The sequence below is a fragment of the Agelaius tricolor genome, unplaced genomic scaffold (assembly GCF_023055355.1).
Source record: "Agelaius tricolor isolate 1412-34295 unplaced genomic scaffold, bAgeTri1.0.p SCAF_19, whole genome shotgun sequence".
NCBI lineage: Eukaryota > Metazoa > Chordata > Aves > Passeriformes > Icteridae > Agelaius > Agelaius tricolor.
The window spans coordinates 4956362-4973176 of record NW_027269279.1 but is presented as its reverse complement, the minus strand read 5'-3'; the positions used below and the strand labels follow the sequence as shown (position 1 = coordinate 4973176).

Genomic DNA, 16815 nt, shown 5'->3' with positions numbered 1-16815 from the left:
TGCAGGCAATCAACTTGCTCCCCGAACCATGAGATATGATTGCCCTTATTACTTTGGTTTGCATAGCAGTGAGCCTTGTTAATGGTCATAAAATTATCCAGTCCTTATTTAAATCCTACAGACGTCTGTGTTTCAATGACCTCCTGATGGTCTCTGGCTTTGCTCCAGGCTGAAAAAGCATTAGAAGGACCAGGAAGGAAAAAGAGACAGTGGGAGGATTAAAGAAAAAAAAAAACAAAAACAGAACGACAACAAGCAACAGTCAACAAAGAGAATTCAAAGTGAAACATGGAATATTAAAGAGAACTCAATCAATCAGCTGGAGAGTTCAAAAAAACATAACCTGTCATGAAGAGAAGGAAGCAGCATCAGGTAAAATTAGCAACCCTAATAAACTCATCAGCACTGGAGCCTGGGCCAGGAAACAGCAGAGGGAAGGTGAAGGGGTTGGTAGAGGCTTGAGCCCATGTTGGGGAAGCAGAAGAAAACTGACACAACCTAAGGCAATGTGCTTTGGTGGAGGAATGTGGTTTGGGTGGAGACCAAAGACATGTACTGCTTCCGAGACCTCCAGCAGCAAGAAGTTGCCTTTGTGCTCCTTAAATTACATGGCAGCACTTTCTCTAAAGTGTATTTTTCTTCTGTTTTGTTCCTTGTTCTTGCTCTGAGGGAGAACACGCACAGAAGGAAGGCTGGAGACACAGACACTGTGGGTGGAAGGAACAGGAGGGGCTGCTGGGATGGCCTGTCCAGGGCTGGGCTTTGGCCAGTGATCTTTCTGGAGCAAAAATCTCCTCTTTCTTTTGGATAAAAGACCGTCCCCCTGTCCTTTCAAATAACATCTCCAAACCCCAGAGTAGCAAAAGATTTTACAATAACAATCCCCCAAAAGAGAAACAAGAACTGGAAAACCCCCAAGCAGCCAAGAACTGTTTTAATGTAACCAAGCTCCAACACAGATTTCCATCAATTTTGCAGCAAACCTGAGTCATGAAATTAAAAGTAGCATCAGCATATTTCCTATTAGCTATGGTTCCTTTTTCAGAACAGATCATACATTCCTACCCTATTTTTCTAGACACTTGTGTCAATGCGATATCATCAGATGCCGTTCAGTCTTTCCTCTTAGCCTGAAAAAAGCTTTCCTGTTGGGAAGGATGGGATTTTAATATTTAAAAAAGACTTCGTGAAAAAGCTTTGCTGATTTTTTATTTATTTATTTATTTAATATCCCTCCCCTGATCAGAGTGGGTGCATTTTGTAGCTTTTAAATATCATGCAAGTTTTAGCAACGCTGCTATTAAATCTGAATCTGCTGTCACAGCAGGCAGCAGGAATGTGATTCACACCAGCACAGAGAGCCTGTTCCATCCTCCCCAGCTCCTGTCCTTAGCTACAGACACCTGGCAGCAGACACCACCATTGTTTTCCCAGTGTCTCTGAACAGCTAAAAGCTCACACAGAGCCAATCCTGCCCTGGCTGTGCCCTCTCACACCCCGAGCAGCAGGGCTCTGGCATCAGCTCGGTGATGTCTGAGGAAGGCTCTTGCCTGTTGCCCCCTGGGGTTTATTTTGACACATCTGCCCATCAGCCCAGCTCACACCACTCTCAGCTGCCTCTGAGCCCACTGCTGGGCTGGGAAATGGAAAGGGCAGGGGCTGCTTGGTGTTTGTTTGGAGTGAGCAGAGGGGAGCAATGGAGAACCAGCAGCATGGCTGGCACTGCAGCTGTTCAGAAATGGGGGTGGCTTCTCCTTCTATCCATGCCCCATTTCTTCCATCCATCCCCTGCTCTGCTCTTGCCCTTCACTCTCTAGGTACCCACCTCCATCTGGCTCCAATGCTCTTCCCCCTTCTCCTTCCCTTGCTCCTGTAGTGTTACATGGAGAAGATCCAAACTAACATCCACAAACTCCAAACTTCTGATGGCTCATCCCAAAAGGGTTTCCCTGGTTCCTTCTCAGGCATCACACACTTCCAGGACAATGCGAACCACACATGGCTACACCAAGAGCCAGGAGACACAAAGCAGGTGCAAAAACCTCCAGATTCAGAGATGTGCCCTTAGGAGAGGCACAAATCTGGCAAAACCTGCCTTAGCCCAGAGCTCTGCTGCTTTAGCCGACAGCTCTGTGCCCGTTTGGTGTTTGTCTATGCACACAGATGCACAGGGCTGATTGGCAGCAGAGCAGGGACTCACGAGCAGTTTGAGTGAAGGGAAGCTTCAGGCAACACTGCAAACAAGACTGTGTTCTGACACACACGTACACACACACAGAATCCTGCAGCCATGCACCAATAAATCATATTTCACAGCCTACAGCACATAAACCCAGCTAGTGTGCATGGAAACCCAGCGAGCACACGCGCTTGTGAGCGCTCCCGCCTCTCCCCTCCAACCAACTGAAAATTTATTACCCAGCTCCCAAGATTTTCTAAAAGGATTTTCCACAAACAGGGCTGGAGCTTTGCAATTGATGAGCCAAACCCAGATGGGATTTGTGCCCTCACCACCTGGGGTGGTGGCAACTGGGATCTCTTTGCACTGCCCAGGGGGCTGCACTCACGGAGGGGGGATGCAAGGGGTGGTGAACACAGTGGCAGCACCTTTGATGGGCTGCTGAGCCCATGTAGCTCGTAAAAGAAGGAGCAATCACAGCAAAATTCAGTGTCACAGTTATTCCTTGCAGCTCCCTCATGGCTCAGACAAGCAGGATAATGACAGAGATGGGAGCTCCCGTGGTATCAGGTACAGCCAAAGGTTTGTGGCTTCATCCTGAATTCAGTGTTGGAACTAAAAACTGGGAAGTCTCAGCTCCTCTTCTCCATGGTCCACAGGTGGCCCAAGTGGCTTTGCAATGGTCACACCTCCACATGAAAAACTCCCACGCTTCCATTTGTGAGCCTTAAAGATATCAAGCTTCCCAAAAATCCCCGTTTCATGTGAGCCCTGTGAACTCACTGTGCAGCAGCACAATGCCATGAGCAGGGCAGGGATGCTGCTGACCAAAGCAGGACAGTCCAGCAGCTCCCAAACCACAGACAGCTGCTGCACCACACCAGCACAACCCGGCCAAGCACCCATCCTCACCACACACCTCTCCCATATCAAACTTAGTTGAACAAATCAGTGTTGCTGGGAGAAGAGGGAGCAGAGCAGTAATTCATGTCTCCTCCCCACCGGAGGCGTCTCGGAAGCCTACTGTGTGTTCTCTCCCAACTTATTATCCTCTCACTCTCGGGAGGCAACTTTCCAGTGGGCAGAACGTGTTTTCCCTTGTCGCTCTCCAGCATCGCTTCTCGCCTCACCTGTGTTTTGCTAAGATAGAGGGTTTATTGTAAACTTATTAATTACTTCATTTCTCCTGCAAGGAGCCAGGAGAAAAATTTTCCGCGGCAGCCAGGATCCGCTATTGTGTTGGCGGCGGGGCTGAATGCGGCTGACGTCAGGATTCATTTTCCCCATGACTGGGGAAGGCGACTCTCCGTGCCACGCCGTGCATATGAATCAGGCAGCCTTCCCCTGGCACAGCATGCCCAGCAATTCATCTTCCACCGGGACTTCTTCAAGCAGAAGAGAAAATGACAAACTTTTGCTACCGCGCTTCCCTGCAGAGAGGTGAGCTGGGGAGATGAGGGCTGCAGCCTGCCCAGGTCTCATGTTTGTCCCTCCACCTCTGGTCAACAGCAGATGGGGTCAACAGCAGATGTTTTCCATGCCTGGAGACACAGCAACAGGTGTCCAAGTGACTCCAGCAAGCCTGGCCAGCCCTGCAGTCACTGCAAGTATCTCAGCTAACTTCCTAGCCTGCTCACTGCTACCTTTTCTCCAAGCCTAGGGAGTGTGTTCCTGCTGAAATCAGGGGGAAATCAATATACACAGAGGTTTATAGCAAACTGATTTGGTTTAAGGCAGCCAGGGTTGGGAGTAAACGATCTCTAACATCCCTTCCAATTCAAACCATTGATGATTCTATAAATCTATGAATGAGACTTGCCTGGAAAAACAGAGATAATGATGTCCTCCCTTTGTGAAGCACATCAGACCATTGATGTGCTCTTCTTCTACATGTGGGAGAGCAGAGCTAGGCACAGAGTGCATCCCAAATAAGAGTCATACACCCAGTTTGGGCAGTGACAATTTATTGTTATGACAGAAGAGCTACATCCATTATAATACAAAATGTCAGGCATCTGGGGACACTCCACCTCCATGGAGGGGAGGAGGAAGGAGACCTCCCAAAACACATACCCATAGGGTGGTGGCAGGCAGCAGGCTAAAGCCACCAGCATTGAACACAATGGAGCCCAAACTGCTCCTTTCCACTATTCTACAGTCCTGAGATAACCAAGATAACCTAAAGTCTCAGTAAGGAACCAAAAGCACGGCAGTGACTGAGCCACAGAGGTGTCAACACAGGTATAGGGGCTTCAAATGGCCATTAATGCTTGTGCTTGCTGAGTGATGGCAGACTCAGGTCACTGATATCTTAAAAATAATTTCAAACTTGCTGAGTGATGAGATGTTTGCAAGAGCAAGAGAGTTTTCCTGGGTCTCTGTCCTCAGGGACCAAGCCCTTGGCTGCTATTAGAAGAGGACAACCATGCAGCAGGAAGCACCAGCCTGATGCAGGTTTGTCTCTTTGTTAGGGCTCAGATTTAGGGAATCCTTTTGGGAAAAGCTGTGAATGGTGATGCTGGGGCTCCTCAAATCAGCAGTTCCCACCGTATTCCCAGACAGATGCTGAGAATCTGGGTAGTGATGAACACATGGCCCAGTGCAAAGGCAGGGATTGGATCCTGTCACAGGAGAGCCCTGGGATGGAGCTAGACTTCCCCTCTCACAGGATGAAAATGATGCTTTTCAGAGGAATTGGTGGCATTTGTCACTCAGCATGAAAGAAGGGGGAAGAAGGAGTTCCTTGCAAAACAGAAGCAACCCAACACCACAAATTAAGGGCGGTGAACAGGAGGATTTTTCCTTGCTACCTCAAGTGTCCTGCCCAGGAGGGCCAAAGCCTGGCTGGCAGCTGGCAGGGGGCACTAAGCGATGGTCTGGCGGCTGAAGAGGTCGAGGGTGAGGGCGCTGAGGAAGGCTGGGATGCTGTCCTGGCGCAGCAGGTGCAGCTCAATGAGCTCCCGGATGGTTCGCGAGAACTCTGTTTCCAGAAGTTGCATTTTTCCACCAGAAGAGCTGGAGGCCTAAAGGGAAAGAACAACAAGTCCATTAATACCAGAGGGTTTTAATGCTGCATTTTTCCATCAGAGGAGCTGGAGGCCTAAAGGGAAAGAAGAACAAGCCCATTAATACCAGAGGGTTTTAATGCTGCATTTTTCCATCAGAGGAGCTGGAGGCCTAAAGGGAAAGAAGAACAAGTCCATTAATACCAGAGGGTTTTAATTCACCTCCCTGACTCAGGAGCAGTGCCACCCTGAAGCCTCCTTTGGCACGGATCTGCTGTCACCGAGGACATGCCATCTGTTTGGCACACAGCATTCCTGAGTCCTGCAGCCCAATGTCCCCATGCAGGATCCCTGTGAGCCTTCCCTGGTGACAAATGTGGCACTGGGGAGATGTTTGACCATCCTGGAAAGAGCCTGTGCTACCAGCACAGAACAGAGGTGGCCACATCAGGATCACTGTCACCAACACCACCCAGGATGGCAGGAGCTCTGCACAGGGCTTTTCTCTCCATGAAAACATTTATCCCTGAAGTCATGCCACTTCTGTAGGAGAGAGCAGACCTGTTCCTGATTAGCATAACTCCTTCCCAAGGAGTACTGATCCATCCTGCATCCCTAAAGTGTTTAAATCAGCCTGGCAGCACACAGCCAAAGCCTCCAGAGGAATTATTCCAGTGATGCTCTCAAGAAAATAAGGAAACTCAACATGTGGGAAGACACTACAAATCTCCTGTAACACATAAAACAAGCAAAAAAAAGCTAAATGCAAGAGAAATAAGGAATGCTTGAAGCCTCTCCTGCCCCCGGAGGCACAAAAGCAGCTTGTTTATTAATAAACAGCAAAAACATCACAGTGCAAATGCTAATTATTTTCCCCTGCCATTTTCCTTTCAAAATACTCCCATTCCTAATTGCTTTGCAGCTCTGCTTCCTCTTGGAGGTGAGGTGGGACAACATGGGTGGTGCCAGGCATGGCTGGCAGCCCCTTCCTCAATCAAAGGATGCCAAGACCCAAAGTGGAAGATTGCCATGGGAGGAGAAAACGTGGCTCTAGCTGCTGAGAGCCCCAAGGAACCTGCTTCCTTCCAATTTCATGTCCTCAAGAGCTGGACACATCTGATTATGAACTCTCCATGTTTGGGTCACTTTGGATTGTGAGGAGTGCAAGGTACAGAGGATGCCCCTGCCATCCCTGAGCCAGGCAGGGAATCACAACAAGATTTTCATATGGAAAAGTGAATTAGCTTTTGTTTAGATCTTTGATTTGGCTGGGCTGTTTTTCAGCAAATCCTACGCTTTGATCTGCTGCTTACCAGAGCTACCTGGTACCTCCTGTGCACCTGAGGTACCCCTGGAGCAGATCAAAGAGGGAAGAGATGGCAGATGAAGGAGCCAGTTGGAGGCATCAGGAATGATGTAAATTCCCAGCCCACATAAAGCCAGAGGTGTCACAGCAGAGCAGAAGCACAGGAGCTGGGTGCTGTGGCAGCAGCACAGGTTTTATTTTGCAAATCCCCCCCAGATTCAGCTGGTGAGAAGTGCCAGTTGTGGAGGAAGGTCCGAGTATTATGAATGCATCACTTGTATCTCCAGCTCTCTCAGTGCCGAGTTGGATTCATCTGAAATGGGAATTCAAGCTCTGTATGAAATACACAGCCTTCCTCGCAGATTTAAAACACTCTTTGGGCACAGAATTAATTTTCTAAGAATTTACAAGCAAATCCATTAATTGGTTTACTAGTTTAATTAATTAACGTAAATTCCTTAAGAAATTTAGCATCCAGTGCCAGACCATTTGCTTGTGTTTTATGACCTCAAAAACAGAGCAACATAAATGTTTTAAATTTCCTCTCCTTTGAGCTCGCTGGTGTCGCGGGTGAAGGCTACATTTGAATATCTTCTCTTTTTTTTATGAGATTAATGGTAGTTTCTCTCTACTATTCTTCATAAACAAAGTTTCCTCCTGCAGCAGAGGCAGAAGAATAATATTCAGAGAAAGTTATGTGGGTAAATACGTGCTTCTGAGAAGACTGCTATTTCCCATTGAGTTTTCTCAGCTGTCAAGGGAGGCACCATCCTCCCTCTCACCCCCACGGCCTCTGTCTCCCCAGGAACTCTAAAAAATCAAAGAAAACCCCCAAATGCTTCCAAACCCCAGACATCTCACCCAGGTTTCTTATGATTGCTTCTGTAACAGGCACAGGGCGAGAAGGCAGCCACTTGGAAAAAAAGCAATTCTTCCTCTGCCAGTAGATGTTTACATGTGAACTTAGAGGATGGATGCACTTGCAGTGCAGCTCATTCAATCTCACATTGCTTTAAAAAAAAATGGAGAAACTTTTTTTTTCCCCCCTAGGAGTGTTTTAAAATTGCTATCATTGTAACTTTTCTTATTATTTGTTTTTATTGCTTTTTTTCTTCACCCATCTGTTCATAATGTAGTATAGACTGGGATATATAGATAGATTTGCTGCTTTGGGTTCAACAGCGGGAGTACCTCTGCAGCCTGTGCTTTACAAATAAAGTGATTATATGAAATAATAGCAATATGTTCCCATTAATTCACAGGATTTCTTTTCAAAAGCCAGCCTGCACCCTGCCTGGTGCACTTGCTGGCAGAGAGGGAAGTGCCCGAGGCAGGAACAGGAGCGAGCAGGGGATCAGAGCAGGGCAGGGGGATGCACAGGGGTGGGCAGGAACTGAGGGGGAGGACATGGGGGGGATGCTCTGCTGAGTGAACGCTGCAGGCTCTGGTGTTCCACACCATTCTGGATCAATGCAGAGCATGCCTGTGGTTCCAGCTCTAAAAACTGTATTTCTGAAGAAGGAATATGAAATTTCCAGCAGTTCAAAGCTGCGAGGGCACTCAAGTCCTGCTCTTCACTGTTCATAGCTAGGATTTCCTCCACCCATTTTTAATTTATTTTTTTAAAATTTATGAAAGTCTCAACCTTAAAAGGCAAGCTCCTGGACATTCCTGCTGCAGATTAGCTATTCACAGCACACTCCATGTATTGCAATAACCTTCACTCTGCTGATGCATTCCCTAAAATTCTAAGTTTATTTGAAGCCAAAAGCCACCCCAGCCCATCTAGGAATAAAATACAAAGCTGAGAGGAGCATAAACAAGTGTCACTGATCCACAGGGACAGTCCATGAGTGGGAATGGGTGACAGAGACCAGAGCACATTCAAATCCAGCCCTGACTGCTCTGTGCCCAACACTACTGACATCACTGCTTCAGTGTGCTCTTGCTTTTAAAGAGAAGGGCCAAAAAGCAAAGAAAAAAAGAAAGAAAAAAACATCAACATTTAAACTGAATACACGGGATCTAAGGAAAAGCTGGATCTGTGAGAATCCCCATCCACCCCAGTCAATGCATAGAGGACACTTTGGGGACCACCATTATGCTTCACTCTCCTTTTCCCCTCTGTGCTGGGCCACACAAGTGCAGTGCTTCACTAGAGATGTAAATATTCCCTCCTAAACCTCAGTTTCCCTGAGCACAGATCAGCAGCTCATCACACCACCTCTCAGGTACTCTGTACATAGCCCTATATTGGTTTCTTCTAAATCATGAGAAAAGTCTGGCTCACTAAACTACCAGATTCAGGTCTCTGTTATGTTTTATTCAGATCTCAAATACTTGCAAAAGGAGAGAGTTCAGCTTTCACTAAGCTCTGTTGCCAGCTTAGTCTGATTTAAGGGCTATGGGGACCTTTTCTAGAAAAGCAAAGGAAATCACTCTTTGCCCAGTGTTACTGCACACCCAGCTCTGCTGGGCTGGGTGGGATGTGACTCTGGTTGGAGGTTTGAAGGGTGACAGCCTGTTTGCTACCCCACAGTAGCCAGATGATCAGGGGACAGACCTCTCTATATTGCAAACCACAACAGCACTGGTCTGTTTAGCACAGAACAACATGAACCTGGAGTAGCTGCTCCGAGAAGGGAGCTGTTAGCACAACTGTTTCTTCAGGGGAATCAAGATCAGCAGCCACCTGCCAGAAGGAAATATCATAAATCTTCCTCTTAACTCTGGAAACCAGTAAATTATTCAAGGCTTTATAGTTCAGATATACATGTAAAAATCTCTCCAATAACCACGAACATGGTAGAAAAGCAGGTTCTTCTCTCCATCTCATCAAGGAGCAGACAGTGCAGATGATGTGAGGGAGCAATAGGCATTCCCAAATGTCCCTCTTGGGGATGGACCTGCAGCTGGATGAACTGGGCTCGTAAAACTGCAACATCTGGACTTTAACAGGCTCCTTAACTACTGCCACTGCAATGTAACATGTACAGAACTCTGTCTGCACTGCTCCTGCTGAGATGGCCCTTTGCACCTGTGCTCCTGTTGCACACAGCCCCTCCTGAAAGCCAAGAGCCAGCATTTCCTCCTCTGATTCCTCCAGCTGCCGAGGGGGACCTATGTCAAAAGTATGACAGTGTCTCCTTTACCCACCCACAAGCTACCACATGGTTCAGAAGTGCACTCTCACCTAGATACACTCAGGTTCTATTTTCTTGCACACCTATTTCCTCTTCTCTCTGACATCTTTTGGTAGCAAAAAACAATGGCTCCAAAGGTGCCATCGGCTATGAACTGACATGCGGCATGAGTTTATTCACACAAAGGTTGCTTCTAAAAAATATGGGTTGAGTGTAAGACCCAAGGTCATGTAGACCTTCAGAGACTGGAATAAGACTGTAAAGAGGGTGGCTGCACATGCCAAGGAGAGAGCTGGCATGGGGACTAGGTATCATCAGAAAATATGGAGCAGAAATGCAGAAACGGGAAAATTCTGCACAACATGAATTCTATACAACAGAATTCTACACAACTTAAGATTTCAAAATGAAGTGAGGATTTTCTTCCTCTGATTTCCACATTGAGAAAGCACAACTGCCTCTGGGGATGCAATCCATGCAGGACATGTGTTCCTGCAACTTCAAGCACACACATCCAGCGTCGCAGGTGGATTTCCTGAATGGGTTTTGGCAAGCTGACAACAGGGAAGGTGGAGCTTTGTGCCAGGCACAGCAGGCAGGACAGTTGTGTCTCAGCTTGGGAACAAAGGAGCTTCAAACACCTCCACAGCGTGCAGAAGGATGAAGTTCAAGGCTTTGGCAGAGCTGGCAGAGCCACCCCTTGGCGTGGTGACAAACCTTTGCTTTGCAGATGCTGCTTGGCCACGCTCTATGGTAGACGGTGCTTTCCAAGGCTAAGATGTATTGGGGTCAAAAGGGGCAAGTGAATCATTGCCTGGTGACATTTACCCAGTGAATGTATCTCGAAGGCCCATCTCAACTGCTCTGCTCCTTCCATAAATCACTGTCTGTGCTGTGTCCCCATGGATGCCAGCTCTGAGCACACACAGCAACCAGCCCCGTGTGCACTGAGGGAAGGGGCACCACGGCTTCACACCCAACACTAGGGTTAGGGGTTTTTAAACCAGAAAGCCCTGAGCTCCAGGAAAACTGCAGCTGCAAAAGACATCTCAAGGGGAACACAAAACTGCCAAGATATGCCTTCCTCCACAGCTTTTTCCTTGGAACCAGCCTTAACCCTAGGCTGGGTTTAGTGCCTAGGGTTAGGGTTCCAGCTAGGGTTAGGGTTAGTGTGCAGCTCCAGAGGCTGCTCCAGCACTATGGGCCATGCTGTGGCCTCTGTGCCTGAGTTCTCACTCCCCCCTTTCCCTTCTCCTTGTGGTGTTCCCCACCCTACCCTGCAGAGTGCTGTGCTGTCCCCATTGATGTGGGTCATGCACATCTCCCCAGCAGATCGACCCCTTTGGCAATTTGCCCTCATCACATGAATCCCTCAGACCTCCTCTTCATATGGGGCAGTCACTGCCTCTTCCCAAAGCCTTCATGTGCCAGCAGAAGCCTTCAGGGTTGGCTGTTCCAAGTGATTACCTCCCAAAAAGCTCTACAGCTCTATCTGAGTGTGTGTCAGAGCCTTGGGCACACTGCTGGTCCTGGAACATCCCTCAACTCCCTCACACCTTCCCCATGGCACCCACTGACACCCACAAACCCTGCCACAGCGCAACAAACCTATTTGAAATTTTCCTTTAAGAAGCTGCTGGCTCTGACCTTTAAATGAGAAAATCCTTTTGTTTCTGCCTCTTGCTTCAGATGCCAAGATTTTTCTAAATGTCAAAGGCCGCCTTGTCCACGTACAGATGTTGAGGGGGGAAGCAGTGATGCTGAGCGGGCTGGCACCCTCTCTCTCTGGGTCTGCACAGCTGAAAAATCACCACTTCAGATCACCCCAGACAGACAGACAGACAGACTCGGGGAAGCCAAAAAACTAGAGTGCCCAGAAAAGAACCAAGGAAAAAAAAGCAAGGAAAAAAATGTGTGTGTGTGTTTGTGTGTGTGCACATGCAGAAACTGCCTGCTGAAGTTATAACAACCCAAACACGAGGTTTTGAGATTTAATTGCTCAAACTTGGCTCTCTCGGGTGATGATATCATTATCAAAATACCCCAATTGAGTTATGCCTCACCAATCAATCTCTCCTAAGCATCATGCACTGCTCAAATACCAGGTCCCCAGGTAGCCTCTAAATCACTTTAATTACAGGCCGTTCATTTAAAATTAGGGAAATATTAAGGAAAGAAAAAAAAAAAAACAACAACACAAAATTGAACCACAAGATGTGCTTATGGCTGGAAATATTTATGAGGTTATTTAGCAAACTGTTTACTGGTTTCCTTCTTTTTTTCATGGTAACTGGCAGGTTCCAGCTGGCCTGACAGGATGCCTGCCCATGGTGGCTCCCACAGGATGTGCAGCACTTAATCAATCAGGTCACCTCCCTTTCACAAATAACCATTCCTTGTCTGCAGCAAAATCCCCCCCCCCCTTTAATATCCTCATTGTAACCCAAAGAAGAAGAGCACTTCCTTATAATAATTGTTTCTTGCCAAGACCTCTGACCTCTGTGTCACCAGCTTGGTATATAAAGTGAATTTATGAGGCAGACAGGGATGGATGCCTGTAAAGAGCCTTCCAGGAAATGTAATGAAAAAGCTGCTTTTAGCTGCTGAGCAAAGAAAAGCAAATGCCTGGCAATGCCAAGAAGAAAATTGAATGCTGGGATGGGGTAAGTGAGAAACAGCCCTGTGTGCACTGAGATTTATAGCAAACATTTCCTTTCTCTTTCTTATTATTCAACACTGAGATGAACCACAACCCCAGAATGTCTTTGGAACAAGAGGTCAGCTCGTATACTTCCATCTTAATCAGAACCACGACCCAGGCACTGTGCACACGAGTGGCAGCCGTGATGGGTCCTGGATGCTGCACCAGCTCAGCAGCAGAGCAATGCAGAGCAGGGTGTGCTGCACCAGCCTGTCCCCACAGATCCTGTCTGGATCCAGGCAAGCTCTCCTGCACCTCACGTCAAAAATGGGACATGGAAAAGAGCAGGGGCACGTGCTGAAGGGCTGCACCCCTCTCTGTGGGGGAAAGCTGCTGGTGTTGATCCTGGGGGACAGTGCTCTGTGCAGCAGAGGAGGAGTCAGCACCTTCTTTCAAAAGGTTTCTCCCACAGGTTAATGCCCTTTAGACTGTCAAATGCGATGCCATAAAAATAAGATCAAAGGCTTTAAAATAAGGGAAGCGTATTTTTTGATTCATACTATTACTATTTTATATCTGAATATTCCTATAGAGCTTTTCATCCTGGAAGACAGGTCTTTGAACTGCTGTGATTTCACCTATCACTGAGGAACAACCCCCGGGGTAAAATGTGACAGCTATTATCAGGGTGCATTAATGTTACTGAACAGTTCAGGACAGACAGAGACAAATATATCCAATTTAAATCATAGGATTGAAGAACTACTGCTCAGTGTGGATTAATACCCATGCATTTTCCAAAAGTGCTTTGAGAGTTTTTAGAGAACAAGTGCAGAAACTAAAATTCCCTGTTTCATCTGTAGGATTCATTCAGGCTCCCATCATTATGCTGCAAATTGAACATTGTCAAAGAGGGAAGATGGCAATGGAAATGATTCACCCGTAGCATCTACTTTTGCATCCACAGATTCTCTGATGGGATGTCCAAAGCAGCCAGAAGGAGACTCACCCTGTGGAGATTTGCTGAGGTGATACCTAAAAATGGTTCCACTGAACACATGGCTGGTGAGAGTAAATCACAGCAGACTACTCACATCACAGAGAATGGAAAATCACATGGGATGTCACTCTAAACCAATACTGGCAGCCAGCTGTAGTCGGAACTTGAGCTCATAAAGTACAAGTTTTTAACAGACTTCAGATCTGCTAAATAGTGTTCACCAGCCAAATATGCTTATAAACATCAAGCATGAAGGAGTAGAGATGGGGACAAGGCACGGAGCTCACAGAATTTTTCCAACCCCATTCCATATAAACCCCAAACTACAGCATTAATCCTTTAAAGCCAATACCTCCATAACATCTCAGGATCTTTACAAATCAGAGTCTCTCCTTGATACACAGGGAAGCTGTGCTGCTCCCACAGCCATGGCTATCTCTGACCTACAACAAATCCCTTTGGAAAGAGCAGCCAAACGTGTGTTATCCCAACTGCTGTCACACCCCACGTGGCAGGGCTGGACTGCTCCAGCACCCTGGCTGCAGCTTCCCAACCATCTGTGAGGTGACTGTGTTGGACTGGTCAAGCTGCAGAGTGAGTAGCTAACAAGCATTAACAACATCTAGCCCATGTGTTCTGTCTAGTAAAATGCCAACCCATCTGTCTGTAACATCAGCGACTCCGTAGAAGCCATATGCAGGAGAGACATAAATTAGGGAGAGAAAAATCTCCCATTACCTTCTCTGCAGTGACTCTGCAGTTGTCACTGGGAATGTGAGGGACTGGGTGTTTTTTAAGCTCTGTTTTCCCAGCCAAATCTCAGGCTCATGTAGCTCTCCAGCCCTGCCATCCAGAGGCAGTTTCTGGTCTGCACCTGACCATGATGAACATGGCTTGGGACAAAAGTGAAAAGCAGCTGCAACTCAAACCAGGCCCCAAACTGCTCCCCCAGGAGAGCCAGGAGAAGGCAGAGAACTTGAGGGAGATACCAGGGACTGGCAAGTGAGCCCAGCATACAAGAAGCCCTCAGTTAGACAGGGAGCTCATTAACCAGCCAAGCTGCTTATCACATTCCTTTTCATCTCCCTTGCTGAAAGCTCTCTGAGCTGGAAGGAACAGAGGAGCAGTAAACCAAGAACATGGAGTTTCTGGAACATGAGAAAGAAGCACCTATGGGAGAAATGCAAAAAAAATTATCTATGCAGGTTGTAATTAAGACTGCCTGTTCCCAAGGCAGGGAGATACTCCACTTGTGAACTGCAGCTGGGGGCATGAGGTCTGAAAGAGAACACAAGCAGCAGAGTTTGCCAAACCCTGCCATCAGTGAGAGATGTCTGGAACCATGGAGAATTTTGACAGCAACTTTGAGGCTGCAGCGTTGCCTGAGAGATAGGCACCCCCTCCCCAAAGCAAACCACTGCTCCCCAAGAGGCAGAGCTTGCTGGAGCCTTCATCCCTCACTGACTCACACCAGACAAACACTGTTCCACTGCTTGGCTGCTCCTACATCATGGTCCTGCTCAGAAGCCTCTGCCTTCCTGTCTCTGGATTAGAGGAAATCAGCAGGAAAGTGCCTGCACATGACACAGAGTGAAAATAGGTGATACAGACCTCAGGACTCACCAGCTGCCAACTGGAAATGAACCCCTGAGTTTGTGAGCTGGGCATGGATGGAGGGAGAGTGCCTGGGGCTGGGAATGGTTAAATGCAAAGAGGACACACGTCTGGGAGGCACATCTGGAATGGCTGCTACTCTGCCACGTTGCAGATGCCATCATGTGATTCACACATTTATCCTCATCATCTTTTTGGTATCCTTCTGGAAGCCTTGCCACAAGTGGGGTGGAGAGAAGGTTAAAGAACTGAACAAGATCCTGTGACCAGTAATGGCTCAAGGGACTGTTAAGTGATAAGCTTAATGATAAGCAGACAATTAGACCTTAGCTCTGTGGCTGAGGGATGGGACAGTATATGGAGCATGCCTGTTCCTGGCTCATTGAGTTCACAAGGCTTGTGGGGGAAAGAGTAACAGATGGACCTGATGGCAGATTACAGCTGAAATTCTCACTGTGTTTATTCACTACCCTCTTCTAGCTCTTGTTTGTCATAGTCTGGCACCCCAGGCTAAAATGCAGGTTCAAGCCTTACATCAAGGAAATTGGTGACACGTATTTGTCACCTCTGCACGGAGCCAGCGCTCTGCACTGCAGACCAAAGCCACCACTCTTCTAAGAGCAACAAGAATTGGTCAATAATCACCCCTTCCTGTGGGACCCTGTGACTTGCTTACAGTTATGATCTACCAAAGTGGAATTTAAGTGTTGGCTCTGGGAATAACGTTAGTTGCTATTGCAACATCAATAACCAAGTGCCACAATGCTAGTGTGGGTTGAGGAAGGTGCTTTTGTGCTTTTCCTGCTGTTGCTTTTCTGCTGGCTCACGTTTTCCTTCGTTTTTCTTCATTTGAAATCACTGTCATCAGCAGGACTGCCAGCAGGACCAAAGCAAGCCTGAGTTGTCAGTACTCAGCAAGTCAAAGAAGGAAGTTGATTTTGAACATGCAAAATGATTTTCTTGTGTCCTCAAGAATGAGTTTTAACCCTTAACAGCTCACAATCCCACATTCCTCTGACTGCATCTATAGCCACAAGTGGAAGTTTATACTGACAAGAAGATGTTATTATTTTTATCATGGAGCTGATGGATATCAGTAATTCTATTTGTGGAGTTACTCAAGCAGACTTGTAGTCCACAGGCAGGAAACCTTGAAGAACTAGATAGTAGGGAAACCAGTAAACTGGCCTGTGCACGTTGGGTATATCCAGCTATATTGAAATGGGCTTTTAATGGTAAAATCCAATGTGAAACAAAGACACATGGGACTCCTCTCTCCTTAAGCAGGTCTGATCTCACCATAAGAAAGTCCATGGCTCAAGAGACAGAGGTTGCAGCTAAGGAGTGAATAAATAGGAAGATTTCAGTATTCACTGAAACAGCAGGAGAAATTCCACTGTATCCCTTGAGGGGACACTCAGCCCTTTGGGCTACGACACGTTTGCTGAAAGCTCCTGCTGTTGCTGCCTGTGCTGTCATTTGGCACTAAGCTCCTGAAGAACATGGCAAGACAGCACTGCTGGTTCTCATGTCTGGATGAACATGTTGCTCTCCCCGAAGGGAAAAGGAGAGGTTTTGTGTTTAGCAAGTGCACCATGTTCGAGCAACCTCTGAGGAGCCTGCCTGGGGCCCTGGGCCTCCCCATCTGACACACATCTGACTGGTTGTCTCTTCCTGCTGGTGTTCTCCCACTGATGTGCTGCCATCCTCCAGTCAGCTCCTTTTGCTGCAAGTGCAGGGGGGGAAGAGATTTATGCAGACACCATGTATGCAATTATGAAAACAGAAGACAAGACACCCGGATATCACACAAACTGATGCATTTTTGCTGGCAGGCTTTTTGCATGATCCGGTAACAGCTGTCATGCTCCAGCTTCTGTCAGCTGAGCTCTGCTACCACTTCAGCATCCTTTCCACATCCTTTAAG

General features: G+C 47.3%; 1 protein-coding gene across 4 annotated transcripts in view; it reads right to left on the bottom strand.

Moving 5' to 3' along the window:
• Positions 1–4126: 4126 nt before the first annotated feature.
• The window catches only part of MAD1L1 (mitotic arrest deficient 1 like 1), a 349550-nt gene continuing 336861 nt past the window's right edge, over positions 4127–16815 (bottom strand). For all 4 annotated transcript variants that reach the window (XM_071443960.1, XM_071443961.1, XM_071443963.1 and 1 more), the window contains one exon: positions 4127–5202. In XM_071443960.1, the coding sequence (XP_071300061.1) occupies positions 5044–5202 (159 nt within the window). In that variant the 3' untranslated portion in view covers positions 4127–5043. The remainder of the gene's footprint in view (positions 5203–16815) is intronic.